At 43.6% G+C, this 26,606-nt stretch overlaps 1 protein-coding gene across 7 annotated transcripts in view; it reads left to right on the forward strand.

The window, feature by feature from the left end:
- Positions 1 to 26,606, forward strand: part of HIVEP1 (HIVEP zinc finger 1) — a 155,305-nt gene that overhangs the window by 114,348 nt on the left and 14,351 nt on the right. For 6 of the 7 annotated variants that reach the window (XM_039231880.1, XM_039231883.1, XM_039231878.1 and 3 more), the window contains exons 4-7: positions 529 to 6,479; positions 9,551 to 9,684; positions 10,434 to 10,609; positions 15,140 to 15,241. In XM_039231880.1, the coding sequence (XP_039087811.1) occupies positions 529 to 6,479; positions 9,551 to 9,684; positions 10,434 to 10,609; positions 15,140 to 15,241 (6,363 nt within the window). The remainder of the gene's footprint in view (positions 1 to 528; positions 6,480 to 9,550; positions 9,685 to 10,433; positions 10,610 to 15,139; positions 15,242 to 26,606) is intronic. The other variant, XM_039231885.1, reaches the window with a different exon arrangement.

Raw genomic sequence — 26,606 nt, forward strand, 5'->3', positions numbered from 1 at the left:
CTCTTTCGCTCTCCTACCCCCTCTCTATTTCTCTCTCTCTCTCTCTCTGTCTCCCTCTCCCTCTCTCTCCCTAAAAAAAAAAATAAATAAATAAAAACGAAAGATACTAAACTGTGATAAGGTAGTCAAATACCCAGCATTAAAAGTTTGAATTTTCTTTTTGGAGCAGGTATCTCAGACTGCTATATAGACAGAGCCCTCAACTGTCACCGTGAAGCAGGTGAATAATTTAGTTGTGAAAGACCAGGTTCTAGAGCCGGGGGTGGAGGTCAAGGGAGGAACACAGAATTTCAGAAATGTACACTAAGGTCTCCTCCACACAGTCCTTTCAACTGATTTTGGTCATCAACATTGTTAAAAATGCCAGAACATTAAAATGCAGTTTTCTCCACAATAGGCTTTCCTTAAACTATTTTCTTTAGTTGTCATAACACTCTCATGATTGTCATCTTCATTTAAAACATACATGTGCATAGTTGGCTTCTTACCATTTTACCAATTGACGTCTTCAATTTTTTTTTTTAACAGAAATCCTAGAGGCTGGCATTAAAGCAGCTTCAGAATCACTTAAAGGTGTGAAACGGAAAAAGATCGTAGCTGAGAATCACCTGAAAAAAATACCAAAATCCCCACTGAGGAACCCTCTCCAGGCAAAACACAAACAAAATACAGATGCATCCTCATTGGCTATTCTTCAGAGTGCCTCCGAGTCTCACAAGAAACAGAACCCCAGTCCCGTCAAAAATGGGAAGCAGTTTACCAAACACAATGGAGAAACACTGGGGGTAGTTGCCGAGGACCCCAAATCCCAAGAGTCTGTGTCCCCAAAGAAGCCCTTATTTTTGCAGCACCCATCCGAACTGCGCCGATGGGGGTCAGAAGGCTCTGACCCCACCAAGGCAGGCTTCCCAGATGCAAAATGTGACTCTGGTTCTTCATCGAGTAAAACCAGGACTGACCATAGTGAATGTATCTCCTCCACTCGTACTCCCACTTCCTCGTACACAAACACCGCATTTGATGTCTTACTGAAGGCAATGGAGCCAGAGCTGAGCACCTTGTCACAAAAGGGCTCGTCTTGCGCGGTGAAGATAGAAAAACTGAGACCAAATAAAACTGTACGACCCCCTTCTCAGTTAAACAGCAGCTCACTGGATGCCCCAAGTCAGACTCCCCAGGAATCCGTCTCTGAGCCGCAGCCTTCTCCTTGCCCCTCTTACGCAGTGCACGTGTCTGTCCCTCAGAAGAACGAGCCAGCCATGGTTCAGCCAGCTTCTCATCCGTATCGCCAACACGAACACTTCGTTTCTAAACCGAACCAACAAAATCCGCAGCTCCCAGCATGTTCGGGTTTCACAAGGTCCCTGGTGAATCTGCAAACTCAAGAGAAGGCCAAACTTGAGCAGGTTTATCACATAGCAGTGACATCAGCCGTGGGTCTGACTTCACCTTCCAGTAGAACTCAGGTTCCTCCTCCAAACCAGCCAGTGGACTCTGCCTCACCGATGTCCGTGAGTCCAGCCCATTCTACGCCGTCAGCCCCCACGCCAATTTACAATTCAACTCCCGTCGCCTCTGTCGTTAACCACAGCGTGGAGCAAATGTGCAATCTTCTTCTGAAAGATCAGAAGCCAAAAAAACAAGGAAAATACATTTGTGAGTATTGCAATAGAGCCTGTGCAAAGCCTAGTGTGCTTTTGAAGCACATCCGCTCCCACACTGGAGAGCGACCCTATCCCTGTGTGACCTGTGGATTTTCATTTAAGACTAAAAGCAATCTGTACAAGCACAAAAAATCCCATGCACATACTATCAAACTGGGTCTTGTCTTGCAACCAGACGCTGGTGGTCTGTTCTTGTCACAAGAGTCCCCCAAAGCACTTAGTATCCAGTCAGACATAGAAGACAGCGGGGAGAGCGACGAGGAGGGGGCTGCTGAGGAGAGACAGAGCGACCCGGTCTCCATGGACCTGCAGCCTGTGCAGATGATGAAAATGATGTCACATCCTGAAGCTTTACCAACATCAGGTTCCATTCCAAGCAACCCAGCCCACGTGGTAGGTGACTTTCCGCTGCTGGACAAATCTTCAGAATCCCAGGCTGTGACAGAGTTACCGAAAGTCGTGGTCCACCCTGTCAGTGTGTCCCCGTTACGAGTCGATAGCCCAAAGCTTCCGGAATGCAAGCCTGAACTGTCTAGTGCACAGAAACCGAAGGACCTTCAGGGAACCAATGTCCTGTCCCACCCAGCCTGGGCATCCTCCCTTGAGACTGACGAGAAGTTGCGTCAGAAAGGGGAAGGGAGTCAGGCAGAAGGGAAACAAGAGCCTCACGTGGGAACAGCACACGCGCAACTACAAAGGCAGCAGGCCACCGATTGCTCGCAAGAGCAGCAAGGAAAGCTTCTGAGTCCTCGAAGTTTAGGAAGTACAGATTCTGGTTACTTTTCGCGTTCTGAAAGTGCCGACCAGACAGCGAGTCCACCGACTCCCTTTGCCAGAACGTTACCCGCCACGGAACAAGACTTAACTAAGAGTAGTGGGCCCTCTGCACCTCGGATCAGTACACCAGCACCTTCTGCTCTGTCAACAAGCGAAAAAGCATTGCTTTTACCGGGTCAGATGCGCCCACCCTTGGCCACAAAAACCCTTGAAGAACGGATATCAAAGCTGATCTCAGACAACGAAGCCTTGGTAGATGATAAGCAACTGGACAGCGTAAAGCCACGGAGAACCTCTCTCTCGAGGAGAGGGAGTATTGATTCTCCCAAGTCATACATATTTAAAGATTCCTTTCAGTTCGATTTGAAACCAATGGGACGGAGAACGAGCTCAAGCTCAGATATACCAAAGTCCCCTTTCACCCCTACCGAGAAATCAAAGCAAGTCTTTCTTCTGTCTGTACCTTCCCTTGACTGCTTGCCCATTACAAGAAGTAACTCTATGCCTACCACAGGCTATTCCGCAGTACCTGCGAGCGTAATACCACCCCCTCACCCGCTGAGAGGAAGCCAGTCATTTGACGACAAAATCGGCGCTTTCTACGATGATGTCTTCGTGTCAGGACCTAACACATCCGTGCCTCAGAGTGCCCACCCGCGTACCCTTGTCAGACAGTCAGCAGTGGAAGACTCTTCGGCAAGTGAAAACCACCTTCTCGGCACTGGGCAGTCCTTGGATGAGGGCTCTCCAGGATGTGGTACCACCAGTGACATGGGGCCGCAGAGGGCCAAGTCGTTGGCCTCAGGCTCACATATGGAAAAAAAGAAGTCCCATCAAGGGCGAGGGACGATGTTTGAGTGTGAAACCTGCAGAAACAGGTATAGAAAGCTGGAGAACTTTGAAAACCATAAGAAGTTTTACTGTTCAGAGTTACACGGACCAAAAACAAAGGTGGCCGTCAGGGAACCTGAACACAGCCCCGCGCCCGCCGGTACGCAGCCTCAGATCCTACACTACCGAGTTGCAGGCCCAGCAGGAGTGTGGGAGCAGACACCTCAGATCAGGAAACGGAGGAAAATGAAAAGTGTTGGAGATGACGATGAACTTCAGCAAAACGAAAGGGGGGCTTCCCCAAAAAGCTCTGAAGGCCTGCAGTTCCAGAATTCCCTGGGCCCTGCCTCCACTTTGTCGAAGCATAACATGGCAATAACGAGTGACCAGCAGCATAGAAAGGTACAGCTGCAAAACTCCCAAATCCAGCTTGTGGCCAGAGGCCCCAACCAGACCATCGATCCCAAGCTGTCTACCATCATGGAGCAACATGTAAGTTCAGCTGCCCAGGACAACACAGAGCCGAAGAGGCACGGAACCGGAATCTCGGTCATTCAGCATACAAACTCACTGAGCAGACCCAGCTCATTCGACAAGCTGGAGTCTTTTGAAAGAGGTTCCCCGGTCTCCTTCCAAGAGCTGAATAGGACTGCAAAGCCCGCGTCTCTGAAAGTAATAGGGATCTCCCCAGAGGAAGGCCGCCCGCCTCAGAATATGTCCCATCTTCACCAGCCTGCGGCGTCATCAGACGCTCTGAGAGGAGAACTTCAGGACGGTCCCAGGAAGAGCTCAAGTGAACGGCACATGTTGGGACAGCCCTCCCGGCTCGTTCGGCAGCACAACATCCAAGTCCCAGAAATTCTGGTCACAGAAGAGCCAGATCGGGACCTCGAAGTCCAAGGCTACGACCAGGAAAAGTCAGAGAAGTTCAGTTGGCCTCAGCGCAGCGAAACCTTGTCAAAGTTGCCAACCGAGAAACTGCCACCCAAAAAGAAGAGGCTCCGCCTTGCCGAGATGGAGCATTCCTCCACAGAATCGAGTTTTGACTCCACTCTGTCCAGGAGCCTGAGCAGGGAGAGTAGTTTATCTCACACTTCGAGTTTCTCAGCTTCGTTAGATGTTGAGGATGTTTCTAAAACGGAGGCTTCCCCCAAAATGGATTTTCTAAACCGAGCGGAGTTTCTCGTGATTCCAGCTGGCTCGAACACACTCAGCGTTCCTGGAACTCACCGAGAAATGAGGCGCGCTGCTTCAGAACACATTAGCTGTGTGCAAACGTCGATGGAGGTCTCCGATTTCAGAAGCAAATCATTTGACTGTGGAAGCATAACTCCACCCCAGACAGCACCACCTGTTGAATTGCAGCCCCTGACATCCCCTTCTGGCGTGGGGGTCACTGGGCACGTGCCTCTCATAGAAAGAAGGAGGGGCCCGCTGATGCGGCAGATATCTTTAAACTTAGCCCCAGATAGTCGTGTGTCTCCTGGGAACCCACCATCTTTCCAAACGGTTGCTCTTGCGAGTGTGAACACAGCACCATTTCAGGGCCCTCAGCTCACGAATGCACCGTTATCTGAGTTTCCTGCAAACCCTTTGCACTCCCACACTCAAGTTAAGGATCAGCGAACAGAAACCTCCAGTGCCACCCCTACTAACATCTTCCCTGTTCAACAGCTTTTCAGTATCAACGTGTTAAATCCGATCCACACCCCCCTTAGCCAACAAAACACACAGCCATCTCTGCACGTGTCTACACAGAGTGCTCAGCCAGATGCAAATCCCAGTTTATGTGTGTCTTCTAAAAGTAAAGGTTGCTTTGCTCCTAAGTACCAACTTCAGTGTCAGGTTTTCACTTCAAGTCAGTCTTGTGCTTCCAGTCCTGTTCTTTCTTTGCCAAAGCAAGTTCTCTCGGATCCGGTTGGGGCCGACCACCGTGGGACTTCGTTAGCATTACCAACCAAACTACTGGATGCCATGTCGAGTTCGTGTGCTCCCCCACCCCTGAAGCTCGGCGGGCCGGCGCAGAAGGTGCCCACGTCATTTGCGTTGCCCGTGCATCTGCAGAGTAACGTTCCAGCGTACTGTTTTGCCCCAGTCACGCCTCTGCCACAAATCCTGGTAACCCAAGACCTATCCAACCAGCCAATCTGCCAGGCTAATTGTAGCATGGTGCCAGTCAGCGAAGAACAAAACTCCGTGCCAAAATTGCAAAAGGATCACCAGAATGCTCTGTCAAACCCAGAAGCAGAACCTGTTTGTGAGAATGTTTTCTCGGAGGTGGGCCACAGTTTTCCTCCGTCGGACTCTTTGCCCATGACCCAGAAAATGTCTGTCGGTAGGCTCTCCCCCCAGCAGGAATCTTCAGTGTCAAGTAAAAGGATGCTTTCCCCAGCAAATAGTTTAGACATTGCCATGGAAAAGCACCAGAAGCGTGCTAAAGATGAGAACGGGGCTGTTTGTATGACAGAGATCAGACCATTTGAACCAGCAAGTTCAAGACCTAGTGAAGTTAGTAAACAGAAGAAACCTGTCTTAGTGAGGCAGGTTTGTACTACAGAGCCTCTCGACGGTGCACTATCAGAACAGGATATTTTTTCTCAACCTGAAATTAGTAGCAAGGCTGTTAGTTTGACAGATGTTCTACCTGCTGATCATTTGTCATCCGAACACTCTAAGCCTGTAGTTAAAGAACCTGTCGTTGAACTACAGGAATTTGAAAACACCAAGTCCTCCTCATCACTAACCCTTACAGTGAGAAATTCACCTGTCCCTGCAGAAGATACTTACATTTCTCCTTTGGAATGTGTAGACAGTAACCAAGAAAGGAAGTCCCCAGAGGTTAAAACTTGCCGCGACAAAGAGAGCATCCAAGACCAAAGTCAAGTGACATTTTTAGAGTCTGATGCAGGAGGCACACAGCAGCTGCCTTTCCCCAGCCTGAAGACCTCAACCAACTTTACGTGGTGTTACCTATTAAGGCAGAAGGCATTGCATTTGCCTCAGAATGACCAGAAAACTTCAGCCTATACTGATTGGACAGTTAGTGCCAGTAATCCAAACCCACTTGGTTTGCCTACAAAAGTTGCTCTTTCACTCCTTAATTCGAAACAGAAGACTGGAAAATCACTATATTGTCAAGCAATAACTACGCATTCCAAATCAGATTTATTGGTCTATTCAAGCAAGTGGAAAAGCAACTCAAGCAAGGTACTTGACCTATCATTTATCTTCACAAATAGTCTGTGCACTGTCTTGATGCCTTTAAATGTTTTCATTGGAAATTGTATCTTAATTTTGAGTGACAAATTGTGCTGTGTAAGTATAAAGTTAAACAAATGAAAGGATGATAAGTTTACCCCAGGAGTTAGACTGATAAGTGTCAGGTGGGATCCTCCAGTGATTCTATCTTGAAAGATTTTGAAACTAACTTGCCATAAGCAGAAAGTTTAAGTCCTTATGTAATGGGGCAGATAATCATGGTTCTATTTTCACCTTACTCTTCTATGAAGTGGAAGGAGATTATGTTTGTGTTTTGTCCGTGCTGGTGCAGGGGAACGGAGGTGTGAGTAATCAAAGACTGTTGCATTTCATTCTGAAACGTAGGCAGAGAGCCACTCGTACTTGTCTTCTGCGCACCTGACTACCCTCCCCTGGCCATGCTCGTCCCAACTCCCGCCCAGTGTTAGAATCATCTTAGTACTAGAGAGAAGAGTCACAGAATAGCTGACTCATACGCTTGATATTTAAGTTGATTTGGTCAAGATGTATAGAATAGGGTCATAAAACTGTAAATTTGGGTTATTTGTGGAATCGGTGTTATTAGAGTCATCAGCTTTATAAAATGGGAAAAATCATTTAAGTGAGAATAAATAAATAGGTAAGGGGATCATGGTGTACTCTGGACATTAAGAATTATAGATTAAGTCCATGACCTCTGCAGGTTCACGAGCATACAGTGCAGGTTCATAGCCACACACACACACACACACACACACACACGTATATACATATGTACATATGTGTATACATATGTATACATACATACATATATACATACGTGTGTATACATATGTATACACACACACATATACATATGCTTGTCAGTAAGAAAATGTTGCAGTATTACAATTATAATATAGGGTATGCAGTTTTAAGAAGGAAGTCTCTAAATTTGCCAGTAGGTTAAAGAGGTATGGATACAAGGAAGAAATTCCAAAAGCGGTGATATTTCAGTCTAATCTTAAAAAAAGAAGTAGAGATTTTTGTTTCAGGTAAACAAGAATGAGAAATTTTAATAGTCTGCTGACATGACATGGACCTGATAAAGAACTCAGTTCATTTTAACGAATCATGAGGAGCCTGCCCCTGCTAGAAGGTGTAAGTCTGAAGCACTGACATGCTTCCCAGTTGGAATATAGATAAAAACCAAAGACTATGCATGGCAGTGGGGAGCCATTGATACTTTTTCAATGAAGGCGGGTGCAGGCAAACCTTTCAAAATTTAATTTTTAAATGCCCAGACTTTACTCTAGACCTACTAAAATCAAAATTCTGGAAGTTGGGAGCTGATCATGAGAATTTAAAGAGAGCTTCTGGAATATTCCCAAAGCACCTCTGGAAATGTGTACTTAGATTCGGAGTTCCCCAGAGGGTTGAATGGATGAAGAAAGTCCTCACGGGAAACTGAGAGAGGTTGTTCATAGAGGAAAGATGAGGACTGGGAGAGACAGTGGTATCTATCACATAGATCAAGGAGGAATTTCCTGGAAAGATACTCAGACGGGGATGTCAAATACAGGTCACATTAAGATGAAGACTGACATTTTTTTCTGGACTGAGTGGTTCTAATATGGCTGGTGACTTGGGGGTCTGGGCAGGTGGCTGTGGAGGACCAGACACTGGGTTGACTCACAACCCAGATGTTATTGTACTTATAATCAAGGACGGAAAAGAAAGACAGGTGCTGAAACGGAAGGGTCGCAAGGTGTCAACAACATAAACCGCACCGGTGACCAAGCATGTAAAGACCAAGGAAGGGATACAGTTTTGGGTGGTTAGCTCATTGGTAACTGGTGAACCGAAGCCAGATTCGATGGCAACAGAGTGAGCAACAGAGAAATGGGAATTTGGTGTTGAAAAGAAGGTAAAGGGTAGAATTAGTGTTAACAGCATAAAGTCCAGGGAAGTTGTGCGTATGCATTCCAGATTGTGGGGAAACCTGGTGTGTTTGCCAGGACGAGAGGAGCCCGAAGCCTTCCTGCCTGCCAGGGTCAGTGTCATTACTCCTTGTACTGCCTTCCCCAGCTCCCCAGCGAGCGCCTTCTGAGGCTGCGCGACACCCCTGCCCCTGGCGCACACTCTCTCATTTGCTAGTATCCAGTCATCTCGGTGCAGAGCCGTCTGCTTGGGGATGTGGCTTTTAAAGGTTTGTAACAAAGAGGTCACTTGATCGGAAAAGCTGTGCCCCACGTTGGATTTGGCCAGAGGACTAGAGTTTGAGCCTTTGCTGTTAAGCTTGACCTTGGACGAGAGACTTCACCCTGAGGGTGTCCTTCCACGCTAGATCCTGTGCTGCTGGCCTCACAGGGTACGTGAGAATGGCAGGGGCTGAGGAAGTGGACGCTTGTGAAACCCTAAGGTGCCATCACTCTAATGTTCCAAAGGCAGAGCACACACTGTTTGTCATGCCGATGTGTGCTCCCATTTTCTAGACATTTAATTATTACCAGTCCACAGTCTAACCTCCAACCTGCCTGTATGTCACCGTTATGAGCATTCAGGAACTTTTGAGAAGATACAGAGACAAAACATAATTACGGTTTAAGATGGTAGGAGAAGGGGAGAATATTGGCAAATGGGCTTTTGATTGAACAGAAGTGTCCATTTACAGTCCACTGACATTGGCAGGGAATGCAGTCAGTTTCTCAGGTGTATGAGACATTATTACACCAAAAGGGGTAACTGGTTCTTTCCCATCTCTGAAGAATAAAGCTCGTTTAAGAAATAAAGTGTAGCGTGAATGATCCGGCAGGGGACTGTGGTGGGATCTTAAAACAGTGTACGATTTTTCAGTTCGCAGTGGTGCAGACAGATAGGTTAAAGATAAGGGAGGGGAGAGAGCAAATGACCTTTAAACACGTTATTTCCTTGAAATGCATTCCATTAAGTTAACTACGCGTACGGTACTCTGCCATGTTTTAATTTCCAAGTGAAACGTTAGCATGTTTGTGTTTTCAGTTTTATTAAATTAGTTTCTCTTTTTTTTTTTTCCCTTTCAGAGAGCATTAGGTAATCAAAAGTCCACAGTAGTTGAATTCAGCAATAAAGATGCCTCTGAAATTAACAGTGAGCAAGATAAAGAAAATTCCTTAATCAAAAGTGAACCAAGAAGAATTAAAATATTTGATGGAGGGCAAGTACAAATTTTACTTTCTAAATGTACATTTAAACTTACTTTTTAAATGTACATTTGCTTTCATGTGAATGAAAACTTAACCACTGCCAATTTTATATAAATGTTACAAGGTTTCTCCGCTTATTAACAGAATCTTCATGGCAAAATACTTGCTAGATGTCATGTTAAATCCATTTTGATGGAGAAAATATTTAGGAAACATCGTAGGTCCTAGGAGGCAGCTAAGAACTGTTTTCAGAGTAAACTCTGGGTTTCATGTTGATTTACAATAAGGAGCACCTTGGGAAGTCCGCTCAAGAGAGACAAATTCACTGCCTGTTTGATGTCTCTAAGAGAGACAAATTCACTGCCTATTTGATGTCTCTGTGTTTTCGGTTATGAGAAAAACACATTGTAAAAAGCTGATTATGGTTCTAGTGAAGCCAAAAAAACTTACGGTACTTGGAGTTGCTGTAATTGAATTTAATAATGAGGAAAACTTTGGAACCAGTGGCTGAGAAAGGGAGTACCTTCTGTTCTAAATTTAACCTGGTATCGAGTAAAGTGGTGTGGTCAGAATTAGCTGTTTGCATATTAAATATTGTTGCAAAAAGCTGAATATTGATACTTACGTGTGCATAAAACTTATATTGATTGAGAATAAGAATTGTGACTTCTTGTATTTTGTAAGCTGAATTCTAATCATCGGTATTTTCTCGAAGACCTAGTATCCAATCTCCCTATTCATTTTTTTTTCTTTAAATTAGATATAAATCAAATGAAGAGTATGTATATGTCCGAGGCAGGGGAAGAGGAAAGTACATTTGTGAAGAATGTGGAATACGTTGTAAGAAACCTAGTATGTTAAAGAAACACATTCGGACCCATACAGATGTCCGCCCTTACCACTGCACTTACTGTAACTTCTCCTTTAAGACGAAAGGTATGAAATGGCATTGCTAGGTGGTCCTTTTCATATGCATTTAGTAGAGCTAAGACCCAACTTTACCTAGTCTTTGACCAAGGATGCAGTAGCTTAAATAGACTAATATAAATTACATCTTGTCAACACAGTAGCCTTAGGTCTTTTTATATGCCCCAAGACCTCTCAGGAAAGAAAAAAAAAAGCTGGTTTTTTTTTTTTTAATTATATACTTTTACAACATATATAATGAATATAACATTTTAAAAGGAGCAACTGCCCTTTTTTATTTCACTCCCCAAATTAGAGTTGCATAACATGATGACTAATACATTTCAAAAATACTTCGGAGCTGAAGAAGAAAAAAATTTTCATGATGGCAAGGGAACTCCTTTCTGTGCTAAGATTGAAGAGAAAGTTTAAATAATAACTAATAATAAACTGATAATGATTGTGTTCATGTTTTATTATCGAATCTTAGGCATGAGAGGCCATTTTGTTTCCATGATGCTTTTTGTTTTTTTACCCAAATTCTATTGAATTTCAGCTTCAAAAACTGTCTGTTGTACTCTTTAGTGTGCACAGAACTCAGAACTAGTCATTAAAATTATATTTAGTGCTCTTTCTGTATGCTTTATATGTTTTTTATTTAAATTGCAAGTATTATAGTTAAGGTAATTTTACCCTTTCCAGATTTCCTACATATAACAAGGACACTACTTAAAAAATAAGGCTCACTCTCTCCATTAGACTCCTTGCTCATGAATCATTACATAAAAATTTGTTGCTTGAGACTTGAGTTTCCTACCACCCTTTGAAAAAAATCTCTCTAAAAGAAAACAGTGTCATCCTACAGTTCTCTGTCTGAAAGTGTAATACCTGTAAAAAGTACTTAATTGATGATTTTTTTTACAGAAACTTTATTCCCTTGGAGTGAACGTTCACTTTTTTTCTGTTTATATTGGCTGCCTTCAGGGGTTTTGTTTTAAAGACTGAGCAAGTCGTCAGCAAAATTTACTGCATTATTTGGCTAGCATTTATTGGCATTTAAGGAGAGTTATGATACGTAGCAAGTAAACATTCAGATGAGCCCTCCTTAGAAAGCCAGTAGCTCTGAGTAGCTTCGGGACATCATGAGTAGTTGGGAGGTTCACGGTCTGGAGTCCTCTGGTTGTGGTGTGGATTCTCCTTCTGGAAGTGGAGGGTGAGTTTCAGGATGCCTTTCCTGGTCTTGTGTACAGGCTTTGATAGGAGAAGGTACTGTGATCTCTTAACCCCATTTATTGCCGTTTCACTGGCTTTGATCCCGAGATGAGGCAATATCTGGTAATTTCCAGTATGCGACCAGGAGACCAGAAATAGGCCATTATTACTCAGAAAAGATTACCAAGTACAGAATAATGTTGCTCAATAAACAATCAAGGTGTACATGTGTAATGGGTGTTTCTCAGTAAACAGAAGAAAAGGAATGAGGATACTTAAAAAATTATATTCATAAAATGAGGGCAAGAAAGGAAGGAACCCTTAGGTGTAGAAAAACCAAACAAAACTGCAGAGATTTCTTGACCCAGGAAAATACTCTGAATCACCAAATAGTAATCTGACTGAAACAACTCCAAACAGCATCACATGAAGTTTAGATAAATGTTACCTAAGACGCGGACAGAGCATAATGACCCCCGAAGAGTGAGCATTACATCTTTGCAGTTTTCGTGTCTTCCGCTTCTCGGATATGCTGCCCATCTGAATGTACGTTAGATGCTTTGTTTGTCAGATAATCCATTGCAGCTACGTGAGAAATACGTATTTGAGGGAAGTGACCCTAGCTCAGGAGACTGGTGAAGAAACTACTAGAAATTCAGGATTTCCCCCTTCTCAGCATGACAGTTCTGGATTTTATGGGTCGGCTTCCTTGTAGAAGTCTTCCTTTTGTGAATGTCTGTAAAACACATTCCACAGCATCTTTTAAACATCAGCCACGTGACAGTAGACTTGCTTCTAGGTTAGGCTGCAGATTTTGTCGTCCTTGATGTACTCTGTTGTCCAGCCAGTGCAGCTCGACTCCTCATTGGATGTGTCTGGATGGTAACGGAAAGACAGTGACGTAATGGGATGCTACCTGAATACGGGCACGCAGACGCAGCACGCTGCTGCTAGGTAACCAGTCTGCAGTGCTAGAAATTGATGCTTCTGACGGCTAACGCCCATAAATCTCTACCTTGTCATTTGTCCTCTTAATCTGTTTCACGAGGACACTTTCAAAAGAATGTTAATTGATTTGTTTTCACTATTCTGCTTTAAAGGTCAGTCTGCAGAAAAGATACAGTGAGCTTGCCTGCCTGCAGGATTTACTACCGTTTATGTCACAGAAAGCTGGACTCTCTGTGTAGCCCTAGGAGCCCAGAAGCAAAACCTCACGAGCTTTCCAGAGGGTTTAGACTAATGTTTATTAAATCCGTGAAAATAACTTACTCATGAAGTTGATGCACAGGGTTTGTGGCATTGCTGGGGCATAGTTGCATCTGTTTTGCATGTTAAAATGCGAATCGTTTTGTTTATTTTAACTTATTTAAGAAGTCACTTAATAATAAACAATAGCTTCATTATGAGAAAACACGCTTATTAAAAGCTTATAGTCCCAAATCTGTCTGGTTATAATTATCCATGAACATCCCTAAGAGGCAAATAACCTTCTGTGGCTGTCCATGTAGGGAACAAAAGCACTTTGAGTAAAGTAATTTGGTTTGTAATATTGTTATTGTATTAGGAAGTACTTTGACTTGTAAGTGGAAACTTAAGCCATGTTAACATGGCCAAACCATTTTTTTTTTTACAACTTTTTCACATGAAAATTTTGAACTTTACAGATAAGTAGAGATATGTATAATGAACACCAATATAACAATCCAGCATTTACTGATTGTTAACGTTTTGCCATATTTACTTCATGGTTTTTATTGTTGTTGTTGTTTTTTAAGTGTATTTGAAGTAAATATCAGACATGGCCAAGCCACCCAAGCCAGGTGTCATCTCTGGAATGACAGAAGTCAGGGTTTGCTGGGGCTTAGATATTGTCTAGTCCAGGCAGCCTCTCACACTTGAGCCCCTTAAGCTTTATGATGCTGTGCGCACTATCTAGGGCAAGAATCGGCTGCAACAGCGTGACCAGTTCTCCGTACTTAGGGAATTTTTAGTGGTACTGAGGCTCTATAGATACAGCAGTTTCACAGGCCCTTCAGCTACTGCAAGCCCAAAGTTAAGACCAAGGATTCAGACATTTTTAACTCTTCTAAATGCTTCTCAAATATGAATTTGCCCCTGGTCGCCAAGCTAAGTATTTAGATTTTGTTTGTTTTCTCAAAAGAGACGTTTTCTCTTGTTGGCAGTTTTTATGTGTGCGTGGCATCATGCACTGAAACTGCCTGGTGTGCTTCAAATCTGAGCTCTTCCCTTGCATTCATGATCACTTCAGGATAAATGTCCCCAGTGGGTCCCAGTGAACCTGATAATACTTAGCTACATTAGCAGCCAAAGCGAACACATCTTTAGAGAGATTATTGTGAGACTTCTGGTCATTATAGTGAAATGAAATTCATGCAAGAAATTCTCCCACGTTCCAAATAACAGAAATACTGTTTATACAAATGTAGTTTTTAATAGATAGTCAAGCTTGAAATTTAAAAAGTAAATTCTCAGGTAACAAATAAAAAAGAAACTCCATACTAGTATGGTGAGTAGACAGTAGTAGTAGTAGTAGTAGTAGTAGTAGTAGTAGTAGTAGTAATAGTAGTAAATAGGATGTTAAGTTAAAATAAAAGCATTCATGGGGACAGCAAAGCCAGATATATGCCCACAACCCAAGGATTTTAATGTTAATCCTGGAATAGAGTCCAAGGCCTCTGAAATAAGCCTGGCCCTCCAGTCCAGGGACTCTGGACCAGGTGGGAGAAAACGTATCTGCTAAAAAGCAAAACCCCATACCTATGTCATGCAAAACAAATAAATAAATAACTGGTCTAGAATCAGAGGTCTGAAACCTTAAGTCCCAGGTAGAAGCAACTGGAAAACTGGCCCGTAGAGATATTTCTGCAACCCAGCGTACTTAAGACTCCATGGAAAACAGTCTTGCTGAAGATGAGCTCACAATAAAACCTAAAAAGCATGCAAGGAAACAGAGTAGCATGAGTGAGATCCAGGCGGCACAGCAGGGGAGAATTTGGAGTCCAGGAACGACAGATCTTAGTGCTATCCAAAAGGGACTTTAAATTGAATATGTGTCCAACATTTTAAAAAACTACATAAGGGCAGCAGAAGAGACACCAAAGGCTCAAGTAGACATTATCCAAGTAGATTTGAAAAGGGAAGTGGTTAGTAATAAATAACAAGGTCATTCCAACATACAGATTCCAATATTTTGCCTAAAGTTTAGTCCTGGAATTGTATAACCACAGTCTGTGCTTTCACTTGAAGTAGGAATGAATTTGCCAGTGTTGACAAATGCCACTGCAAAATAATACTACATAAGCTTAGTAAACATTCTTTTCCCTTAAGGAAATCTGACAAAACACATGAAGTCCAAGACACATAGCAAGAAATGTGTGGATTTAGGCGTCTCAGTAGGTTTAATAGATGAACAAGATACAGAAGAATCAGGTAAGGCTTTATTCCATATTTTTCATAAATGCTATTTACGATGTACTATTTTTTTTTGCATCCATATTCTTCTTTCTATCCCCACTGATCCTGCTTAGTTCTGATTTTCATTACCGCTTATTCACACTATACAGTCGACTTCTACTCAGTTTTCCCATCGTTGATTCGTCTTCCTTCCCATCCATCCATGCCCACAGATGTTAAATTAATCTTCCTGAAGCATGTGTCTGGTCATACCACTCTGCTGCAAATCTTCTGTTGGTTTCCATTTGCCGACCGAATAAATGATGAGCTCATATCCTCATGGCCCTTCAGGGTCTGGTGTCCACCCACTTCACCACCCTTCTTTCTCATCTCCTTCTTTCACCTGCCCTACTGCGTACCTTTCCTGCTTACATGACATTGATCCGGCTCTCTACCTATACAGCCCTCCCTTAAAACCCCGCCCTCAACCCCCATGCAAAACGTGGCTCCCGATGCGCATTGGACAGAATCATACTTGGGTGTAAGGTCTAGCTCAGATCCACTGCTGCCATGAAGGCTTCTCTGATTTTCCCCTCCCCTGCTGTGGGAAACAAGTTTTCTCTTCTCTCAGCTCCTGTCGTATTTTCGAGTTCGCTCTCTGAAAGCATGGACTCCCTTTCTGCCTCGTTTTTGGATTATTTACATGCTGACCTCACCCCCTCCTGGAGATTTTTAAGCAGACCGTGAGCAGAAGTAATGACGGAGCGATCCTAGCTGCACTCACAGCCCTTAGAGCAGGGCCTTGCGCATAGCAGCCACTCTGGGAATGTTTGTGGATTACAACATTTGTTTGCTTCCCCAAAATGTTGGTCATCTTGAAAAAGTTGGCTGGTGGTTTTCATAACAGAGTTAACAAATCTAAGTGTTTATCTCTAACCAATTTTGAGGGAAAATAAACCCGTTTTTCTGTTCTAACTAGGAAGTAGAACTCTTCTTTTGTAAGACTTTTTTTTTTTTTTACATAAACCCAAGAACTTATCCAAGAGATACATTTTCTTTAAAAAAAAAAAAAAAAAAAAAAGTCCTCCTGTTTTTGAAAAGTGCCCTAACTTAGACATTTACCTGCTTGCTGTGTCTCAGTTAATATGCATTAATTTGGTATGGAGAAAATTCCCAAAGAGTAAGTGGTGAGCACATCATTGTAAATATAGGTAAAAAGTCAAACGCTTTTAATTCCAGCTAACAGTAGCGCACTAAATGAATCAGCCTGAACTTAATTCTAAATATGCAGAGGAAGTGACTCACGTTTTAAGCGGTACAGCTGATATGTTTCAGTATTTTAAGCACATGGAAAGGATTGCCTTTAACTCCTTTTTGGGAATAAACTGATACATCCTTGATAGAGAAAAAGGTAATCGTAACAAATTTAGGACAATAAGGTGCTTGTTAAGTGTTTTAGACACCTACGATGCTTTGATAGATGTTTGGGGTAACTTCCTGGCAAGCAGGGTTGAAAAGTGCATATCACATTACTGTATAGGTAACTTTTCTGTCCTAGGACCTTATTTACTAAAAGCTGATTTCTGAATTGCCAGAAATTGAATTCTATGTATTGTCTTTGTTTAAACACACTGGCACATTGACACATTTAATAGAATTAATTATAACTCACCTCTGATACAGACTGTTGGTTTATTTTCTGCTCTTAGTCATCATGCAGTAAGTGAACTACCATAATGAAGGGAATAGATTGTTTCCTTTGCTTTATTATTTATTTGCTTTGTTATTCTTTGCTGTATTGCTATTTTGCTGAGTCATTCAGAAGCAAAAAACTAGGAGGAATGAGTAAGTTTGAGCAAGTTTATCACCCATAGACTAGAAAAGGTACAAAGCAGAAATGTGAAATACTAATGTCTGAAAAACATGTAAGTGTACAAAGTATTATTACCATATATGCTCATTTATAGGTTTTACTTTTTTTATTTTTTACTTTTTTTAGTGTTTATTTTTGAGACACACAAGACGGAGCATGAGCAGGAGAGGGGCAGAGAGAGAGGGAGACACACAATCTGAAGCAGGCTCCAGAATCTGAGCTGTCAGCATAGAGCCTGACATGGGGCTCAAACCCACAAACTGCAAAATCATGACCTGGGCTGAAGTCGGACACTTAACTGACTGAGCCACCAGGCGCCTCCAGGTTTTACTTCTTGAAGAAGATCTCTCTGTCTTATAAAAATTCAGCAAAAGAGCCTCTAAAGTTACAGGAAGGTAGTGTTTATATTCTAAATTTGCATAGGAAAATCAAGTGTGGTTTTCATGAGTTATCATGTATTGTTTACATTGGCTGACAGATGGACTTACTCATCTACTCTTGATTTTTCTGTTCCTCAGCTTGTCCCAAAAGCACTTGAAGCAGGGTTCGGCTTATAACTCAAACTTGATATTCTAATTCCGTATTCAGGAGAGGTCTTCTGATAAAACTTGGTATTTTACTTGTTTTCCTCTTGGTTAAATTTTTTAAATTCCTGTGATTATGAGTAGTGTACTCTGGTTTTTTCACAGTTTTTACTGAATAGTCAATCGTAGCATACAGGTGGATTTTGCCAAGTGCCATGCCATTCTGGAAACCTCACAATTCCTAATGAATAGGCCAACACATCTATTCTTCCTTTGCTTTATTATGGGCTTGGAATATAGGTATACAGGTAGTAAAGAATTGTTGTTTTAAACCAGTGGTCTTATTTTCCATTCATTCTAGTGTGCTTGTATAAAAATATTTTGATTCTTTTTTCAAAATACAAAAAGACTACAAAGAGTTGTATTACATGCATCCATGAGTTCACACCAGAGCTGATTATTATGTATTCTCATATTTGCTTCAAGTCTTTCTCATTAATTCAGTGTATTTTTTAGAAAAAAAAAAAAAATAGCTAAGCAAGTCATTACACATCAGGCCACTATTTCCAGTCCTCTCCCTCACAGAGCCAGACGCTAACTGAACATCGGGGTTCTCTCTTCAGTTCGTGCATTTCTACATCCATGGATAGCATGCGGCTGATTGGTTGCTTGGTGTTTTACACTTGCACGAACAGCATCACCTCGTGTGGAGATGCCAAGAAAACTAATTTTGCTTTCTAATTTTAAATTGTTTTCTAGAACAGTTTCTTTTTCTACACCAGCCTTACCCATAAGTCCCTTATATTGTAGGAGCGTAACTTTGGGCAGATTGGATGAACGATTGCCTGCAATCTTTGTGTTTTTGTTCATTGCTGTCCTATGGTCATGTCTTATTATTCTTTGAAAAGAAGTTCCACTCTATTAAATCAATGATAGTTAGCCGGGGAATCTGGCTTCACAGTTCCTCAGCTGCCTCGGCGTTGAGGGTAGCGAGCCCAGAAGCTGCAGTGGGTGCCGCATGTCTACAGGGTGGCCTAATTTCCCTTTTTTTTGTTTTTTTGTTTTTTGTTTTTTTTACAGATAGTTTATTGTCCAGTTGGTTTCCATATAACACCCGGTGCTCATCCCCACAAGTGCCCCTCCTCCATGCCCATCTCCCCCCTCCCCCCCCACACCCATGAGTCCTCAGTTTGTTCTCAGCATTCAAGAGTCTCTCATGGTTTGCCTCTCTCCCTTTCCCCCACCATTTCTCCCCTTCTTCTCCCCCATGGTCCTCCGTTAAGTTCCTCCTAATCCTCCTATACATGCAAACATATGGTATCTGTCCTTCTCTGCCTGACTTATTTCGCTCAGCACAACACCCTCAAGGTCCATCCACGTTGCTACACATGGCCAGATTTCATTCTTTCTCATTGCCATATAGTATTCCATGGTATAGATAAACCACATCTTCTTGATCCATTCATCCGTTGATGGACACTTAGGCTCTTTCCATGTTTTGGCTATTGTTGAGAGTGCTGCTATGAACATTGGGGTCCATGTGCCCCTATGCATCAGCACCCCTGTATCCCTTGGGTAAATTCCTAGCAGTGCTATTGCTGGGTCATAGGGGAGTTCTAGTGTTAATTTTTTGAGGAACCTCCACACTGTTTTCCAGAGGGGCTGCACCAGTTTACATTCCCACCAACTGTGTGGGAGGGTTCCCGTTTCTCCACATCCTCGCCAGCATCTAGAGTCTCCTGATTTGCTCATTTTAGCCCCAGACTTCCGAGTCACCCCCTCACCTCTCAGAAGCACACCTCCCCTCTCTTCTGGTCCATCCCCCCAGCTACTAACTCGGACCTCCCGAAGTCATCCTCGATACCCTCTGTCTCCGGTTTACCCCTGAACCCTTTGGCTCTTCTTTCAAAATGAGTTTGGGAGCCCAGCACCTCTACTGCCCACCCCTGGCCAGAGCTGTCACTGCCCCTGCGAAATCGCCTGGACGAGACCCTGACTGGTCTCTGGGTCCAACTCCATCCAGCTTCTTCACAGACTCTGTCAGCACAGCCGCCGCAGTGCTTTGTTTTAATTACGTCATTACTTTGCCTAAAACCCTCTAGAGGTTTCCTGTCCCTTTCAGAGCACCGCTCTGCCCTCTGCTGGGGAGCTCTCCAGCCCACTCACCTTGCTCAGGAGGTCTCTCCCTAGCCGGCCCCACCCCTGCCGGACCTAGCTCATCGCGCCCTTCAGTGTCGCCGCATCAGGGAGGGCTTCCTGACCCCTTCCAGACAGCGCCTCTCTCACTGCTGGCAATTCCTGCCCCTCTCTCTTCTGCCTTTTTAGTCCCTTATTGCACTCACCACTGCCAGGAGTGTGTGTGAGTGTGTGTGTGTGTGTGTGTGTGTGTGTTACCATCTGTTTCTTTCAATTAGAAAATACAGCATGAGGACACACAGTTTATTGTGTCCACTGCTGTAATCCCCCAGCTTCATAGGATGGTGGCTGGCAAGTGACAGCTAGTACATAGTTGCTGATTTAATGAAGGACTGGGGGAAACGATGACCTATAATCCGTCAGAAAATGGTTCCGTATTAGTATTATTTTTAGAATTTGACCTGTTCTTTTCCGGTGAAATCCCTTCACTCAGCTGTGGTGGTGTCCCTAGTAACAACGTTTAACGCCTTCGCCTGTAAGCAGTGTTTACGTGACATGGCCAAGGTGGACCTAGGTCAGGGTGAGGCGATGATGGCATTTGTTAATTTGTTATTTATCGGCCATTGGATCAGAAGACTAGAAGGTAATTCAGGTTTTCCGACGATTCCGTTCTTTTCATCGTCAGTAATGGTCACTCCAGGTTGGTGAAGATCTGTTCTCTCTTTCAATAGTTCCAGAGAAGAAAGGTTTATTTTCTCATGGACACATCCATTTATGCATTTAGCCCGTGACCAGCTGCACAGGCACCGCCCCCGGGAGGCACAGACTCAGCAGGGCTCACTCTGCAAGGCTGGGGTCAGGGAAGGAGCTGAGATGCCTCGCTGGTTGCAGAAGGACCGCCGAGGGTGTCCCATAAGAAGGGGTGGGGGGCTCATCCACCCGTACATTGCTTCTTCATGAGCGAAGTACGGGCGCTAACAGAGGGTGCATTCTGCTCCGAAGGAGTTGTTTGGGCAGAACCTCTGAGGCTGGCAGAGCAGAGTGGGGGGCTGATAAGCATGTGACTGGGACAAGATGTGAGAGTCGGATGGGGCGCACACCTGACCAGCACCAAGGGGCGGTCAACTATGCTCATTTTTCCTTAGATGGACTCAGAGCCTCTGCTGTGGCAGTTTATACCAATTTCTTGAAGTTGTGACACTTAAAAATTCTAGTACTTTTATTTTATTGTTTATTTTTATTTTTGAGAGCGAGAGAGACGGAGTGCGAATGGGGGAGGGACAGACAGAGAGAGAAACACAGAATCTGAAACAGGCTCCAGGCTCTGAGCTGTCAGCACAGAGGCCGACGCGTGGCTCGAACTCACGAACTACAAGATCATGACCTGCACTGAAGTCAGATGCTTAACCAACTGAGCCACCCAGGCGCCCCAGTATTTTTATCCTCTCAAACATTCCATGATGTGGAAAGTGTTCCAAAGACTTAAAAAGTTTAAATTTTGTTTTATATCATCGAAAGTCATTTAAAGCCATTGCCTCCTTAGACCCACATACACTTGTCTTTCAATCCAGATTATTTTTTCAAATGTTTTTGAAACAAGGAAAGAAAAGATAATGGGGCTTTTGATCTGTAACTCTGGAATTTTCATTGCTGAGTTTTTGTGTTTCGTTTTGGTTTTGGTTCCCCCCTCCCCCTCCCATGATGGGATTTTATTTCATAGTGAGAAATTAGACCATGGTGACTAAAAGAAGTATGATTTCATTAAGTGGATGGTCCTGTTCAGCAGCAACAATAATAACAGAGCAAGAGCCTCTTTCTGGAAGGCTGTTTTTGTAAAGAGAGTGCCTCAGCCCCTCAGTGTCCCTCTTTCCCCTGAAGATGGAGTTTACAAGTTTGGGTGGAAAGTCTGGTGTGGCTTCTTCCTTGTGACATCCGATTGCAGGTATGCGTATAAATGTGTAACAACTAATATAGACATCTCATTCTTCATTTATTAAATTAGGGAGCACTGTTTCCCCTGGAATTAATTTCTACTCTGACCCAGCATCACTTTTGGTATAGAAGTGTCCCCATAGAATAGATTGTCCTAAAAGGTAAGGGCTTGATTTGTTCCCGCTTTAAGGTTTCTGTATGTTTGAAAACATTGCCCTTTTCAAATCCATAAGGATATGATAACGTGTCACAGCTTGTTACCAAGTGTTTCACTTTTACTGTCAATTTCCCTTCCGAAGGAAACATACAAATTACTAGGCATACGTTTGTAGGAGATGCTGTGGCTGAGATGTAGAAACTTAGGAAGGAGAATTGGTGTTTTCATGTACTGCAGTTTTAAATTTTGAAGCATACACCTGCTGATAGACTGGAGCTCGGGGGTCTGAGGCTGGTCAGTGTCGAGTGATTTCCATTCTAGGATCGCTTCTCTGCGTCCTCCACTCCCGCTGGGGTTCCCCATCGCGCTGGCCACACAGGGCGGTCTACCCCTCGCAGGGTTCAGACGCATGGCCGTGGTTCCTTCTGCGACTTTAGATGCCACCTAGGACCCCCTACCCCTCTCAATATTCCTCCCTGATCACGTATTCTCTGTCTTCATGGCCCAGCAGATGAAAACAAGAGATAAAATTGTACTCTGGAGAGTCTTTTCACACAGAACTTGCTGTCTTTGTTCTTCGGTGGGGAGCAGCTTTATCAAATGCTACTGTGGCATCCGGGGGTCTTGGTATCACTTCTCGTACTTGTAATCGAACAGAAATCCCATAGGAAGCCTGTGCACGCGCACTGTCAGAAGCCACACTGGAATTCCAGTTGCTGCATGTCCACAGTGACCATTCAACAAAATGCGGAGGGCTGGGCCGGCAGTAAGGTGTCACGGCACTTAGCACGGTTAGCTTTCCTGCCTGTATTCAAAAAGGTAGTGATTATAGTGGCTTCGCAGATGCCTTTCCTGCCAACCCAGCCTCAGTCGTCAGGAGACAGGTAGTCTAGCCAGGTGAAGAGTGGAAGTCAGAAATAACTAAGTAAACCCAACCAGCTCACAGTCCTTTGGCACCTAGATTTTCCAGTCGACATTTGTCACTAATTATGCTGACAGGTCATAGATGCCTACTAAAGAATATAGTGATTAAAGAAAACTGAGTAGCGAGATTCAGGAGCCCCATGCCTTTTGGGAACCCATTCATCTAAAATGTCAACGCTTGATCAAATGAAAATTTGCATCGTTGCCTTCTCTGGATACTGATTTAAGTTCCCGCGCAGTTTTGATAGCCACGTGTCAGGTTTCCTGGTTTAACAGTGTAGGAGCCACGCGGGCAGTGGGTCCTATGGTGCCTCCAGGAGGGGATCTGACCTTCACAAACATCACAGACAGAGCCCGATCACAGGATGGGTGATAACGTGCAGCGTATCTTTAAATCTCAAACACCTCAGACATCTGAGAAATGGGGTCCATTGTTTTAAAGGAAAATGGAACCCACAATGGTGGTGTTTAGGGAGACTGGATTCTAAATGCCAGGCTTTGCCAGAATAACACCCAAAAACCTATCCTGAGAGTAGTGTGTTTAGGTTTACAGGGGAAATTTAGGGGTTTGGTCATTTAATGGATCTTTTCTGTTGCACACATGTGGTTGTTACCAAAAAACACCCTGTCTGAGATTCCGTTCATTCACCAAAATGTAGTGAAGGCTCAGAAAGGCCAGAATTACTACAGAGTATGTCACCAGAATATTTCTTTTCTTTCTGTTTGGTTTTTGTGGGGTTTTGTTTTTGTTTGTTTTTGTTTTTGTTTTGAGAGAGAGAAGGGAGAGGAGGGGTAGACAGACAGGGGGACAGAAGATCCAAAGCAGGCTCCACACTGACAGCAGTGAGCCCAATGTGGGGCTCAAATCACAAACCGTGAGACTGCGACCTGAGCCAGAGTGGACACTCAATGGACTGAGCCACCCTAGCTCTCCCGGAGTATTTATTTCTTAAACATTGTTACCATTTGGTAATGTCTTGGCCAGCTTGTGACCTTCTGGAAAAAGTCCAAGGCTTCCTATGCTATATGTTTAGCTATTCCTTTATGTCTTTGTCATTTTGTCTGTTTTCACCAAAGGTTTACTCAAGGTTTATTTCTCCTTAACTTTAGTATTTCTTTTCCTGGCATTATTGTCAATTTTTTTTTTTTTTTTTAATTATCCTAAACTCATTCTCCTCTCTTCTGTGCCAACCAACACGATACTCGGAATGTCCTTCACCACGGTCACACCCATGCTCCCTGGGTGATAAAGAGCAAGTACTGAAGATCAGTGTGAAAACGACGGTGTGATGAAGGCCTGAAGACCCTTGATATTTTAGATCCTTCCTACCCTTAGCAATAGCAGGCTACATGGCTGCCCGCTTTATCCTCTGATTCTTGTGCTAATGTCCAAGGTGATTAAATGGACAGATGCTAGGAAACATTTACTTTGAATGAAGCAGGAGGAATTACAAATTTTTCTAAGCCAATCATCAAAACATAAACATTTGGCACGGGGCACCTGGCTGGCTCAGCCCATTAAGCGTCTGACTTCAGCTCAGGTCATGATCTCATGGTTTGTGAGTTGTAGCCCCATGTCGGGCTCTGTGCTGACAGCTCAGAGCCTGGAACCTGCTTCGGATTCTGTGTCTCCCTCCTTCTCACTCTTAATCTCTCTCTCAAAAATAAATAAATAAACTTTAAAAAAATTTATTAAAGATTAAAAAAATAAGATACGGACATTTGGCATTTCTAAAGAAGTTTCCGTTTCACTCAAAACTAGCAACCCGAGCTGTAATTACAGTATGTGCTCATGAAAAGTCTATTCCCCCCCACCAGCTGCATGTAGACCTCATATTCTTCTCGTTGTGCAAAGTGACGCCGCCTCAGGAATGCAGTGCCCGTGTTCTGGGGGTATTAGTGAGTACTTTTTCCTTTTCACCTTTTGTGTCAAAAACCGTGCTGCTGGCTATTTGCTTTCATGCCTTGATCCAAAGAATGTTTTTGTCAACAGAGTGCCGGACCTCAGTGCTAGGAATGTTAATATGTGCCCTCAGCTGCCAAACTGGGAGAGCCATTCAGTGAGGCAAAGTGCAGCTGCAAAAGCGATTCTCGCTGGGGCAGAAGTATATGAGAATGTGTGTACGAAAATGATGTTAAGCGGCAGAGTTTAAACCCGGCAGCACATCTACCCTTAAAATAAATTGAAGTGGGTTTCGCTAAATGAAATTCTGTCCACATGAAACCCGTCGGTATGTTTTTGTCCCTGGGATTTTGCTGGAAGACATTATTGCTCCTAAGAAAAATGTCCATGTGCAACGTGAAACTCTAATAGCTCTTAAGATTTATATGTAAGGTAAAGAAGTGTTCATGTCACTAACGAACGGCCCAGATAGGAGTCTTTGATTACTTCCTAAAGGAAAACGTTAAACTCTGGCCTATTACATTCTTCGTGATGTTCTCATCTTTTTAAAAACACCCAAAATAACACCGAAGTTTATTACTGCAGTAGTTGCGGGCTTTAAGAGAACTTTCCCCCAATTGTTGCTGTTGTTTGTCTGGGTCTCCAAGAAGTATTTCTAGCCACATGAGAAGAAAGGAAACAGATTACTGCAGGAGAGTGCGATCGGGAGGGGGTGGTGCTGACCTCTCCAGAGTCTGCGCACCTGCCAGCAGGTGTCACTGTCTGGCAGTTATGGGCCGGCAGGGTACCCTTCATCCAGCCCACAGGGGACTTTGAAATACCTCTTTAGGGAAAGTGTTCCATGTGAGTTTACCAAAACACATACTTTTGAAGAACAAGATTGCTGCGCTGAATACCTCTCCTTTCCCTCATGAATGTAAAGTCACAGAAAATAAAGTTAATTTTACACGCACATAAAATTTTATGGAGTATCAGAAAAAACAGGAAGTAATAGGGCTTTTAAGGGCCATGCATTTAGGATTTTGGGAACAGGTACCGGTTTTTTTATATCCATCCCGGAGTCCCTGGCCGATGCAGAGGGGTGAGCACCAGGCTTCACCCACTGCAGCATTCCAGTCTATATCGTACACACCAAGAAAAGAACAGTTGTAAGAAAAGTACGAAATCAGTACATCTTACTGGCATAACAATAGGATCCCTAAATACATGGAAACCCGGTTTCTGATTTTGGCTCTGATGCACCCTAGCCGTGTGGAAGTCTCTGAACCTCCCTGTGTAAGGGGAATTTGATACTTACCACTGCCACGGGGTGCTCGTGAGATTTCAATATGACAGCAGAATATAGACGTGGGCAAATTTTTTCTGGAAAGGGCCTGATAGTATTTTAGGTTTTGTGGGTCATACAGTCTCTGTCATGACTACTAGCACTTTTGGCCGTGGCCACAAGCTGCCTTAGATGATCCGTAAACCAGTGAGCCTCCCGTGTGCCAGTGAAACTTTATCGATGACAACAGGCAGCATGTCACATGCAGCCCGCCCAGCAGCCGTAGTTCGCCAACATCTAATATAACAGGTGCTCAGCGTGGTCTGCAGTAGTAGCTATCACCCCGTGCAGCAGGCGACAGCAAAATGAGCGACACCACAGAGTCATAAATGTAAGTTGTCGGAGTGCTTAACGAGTCTGTGTTCTCGTCCTCACTGGCTCGTGATCACAGACAAGTCACTTTTCCCGTCTTTGTCTTCTGTCACCACAACTTCTGATGCCATAGTCATAGTCTTTGGGGGTAGACGCAGGGCTAAGGGGACCGCGAAGTCACATAAAATGACTTTTGTTAGCACGAATCCAAACGAGAACAGAGTTGGTGGGCTCAGCTTTGGTGCTATGGATATTTAAAAAGGATGCCATTGTCTTCCATTCATTTAAGCTCTCTGTTTTATCTTTCCTCTATCAC

The sequence above is a fragment of the Hyaena hyaena genome, unplaced genomic scaffold, assembly GCF_003009895.1.
Source record: "Hyaena hyaena isolate Hyena2069 unplaced genomic scaffold, ASM300989v1 scaffold_60, whole genome shotgun sequence".
NCBI lineage: Eukaryota > Metazoa > Chordata > Mammalia > Carnivora > Hyaenidae > Hyaena > Hyaena hyaena.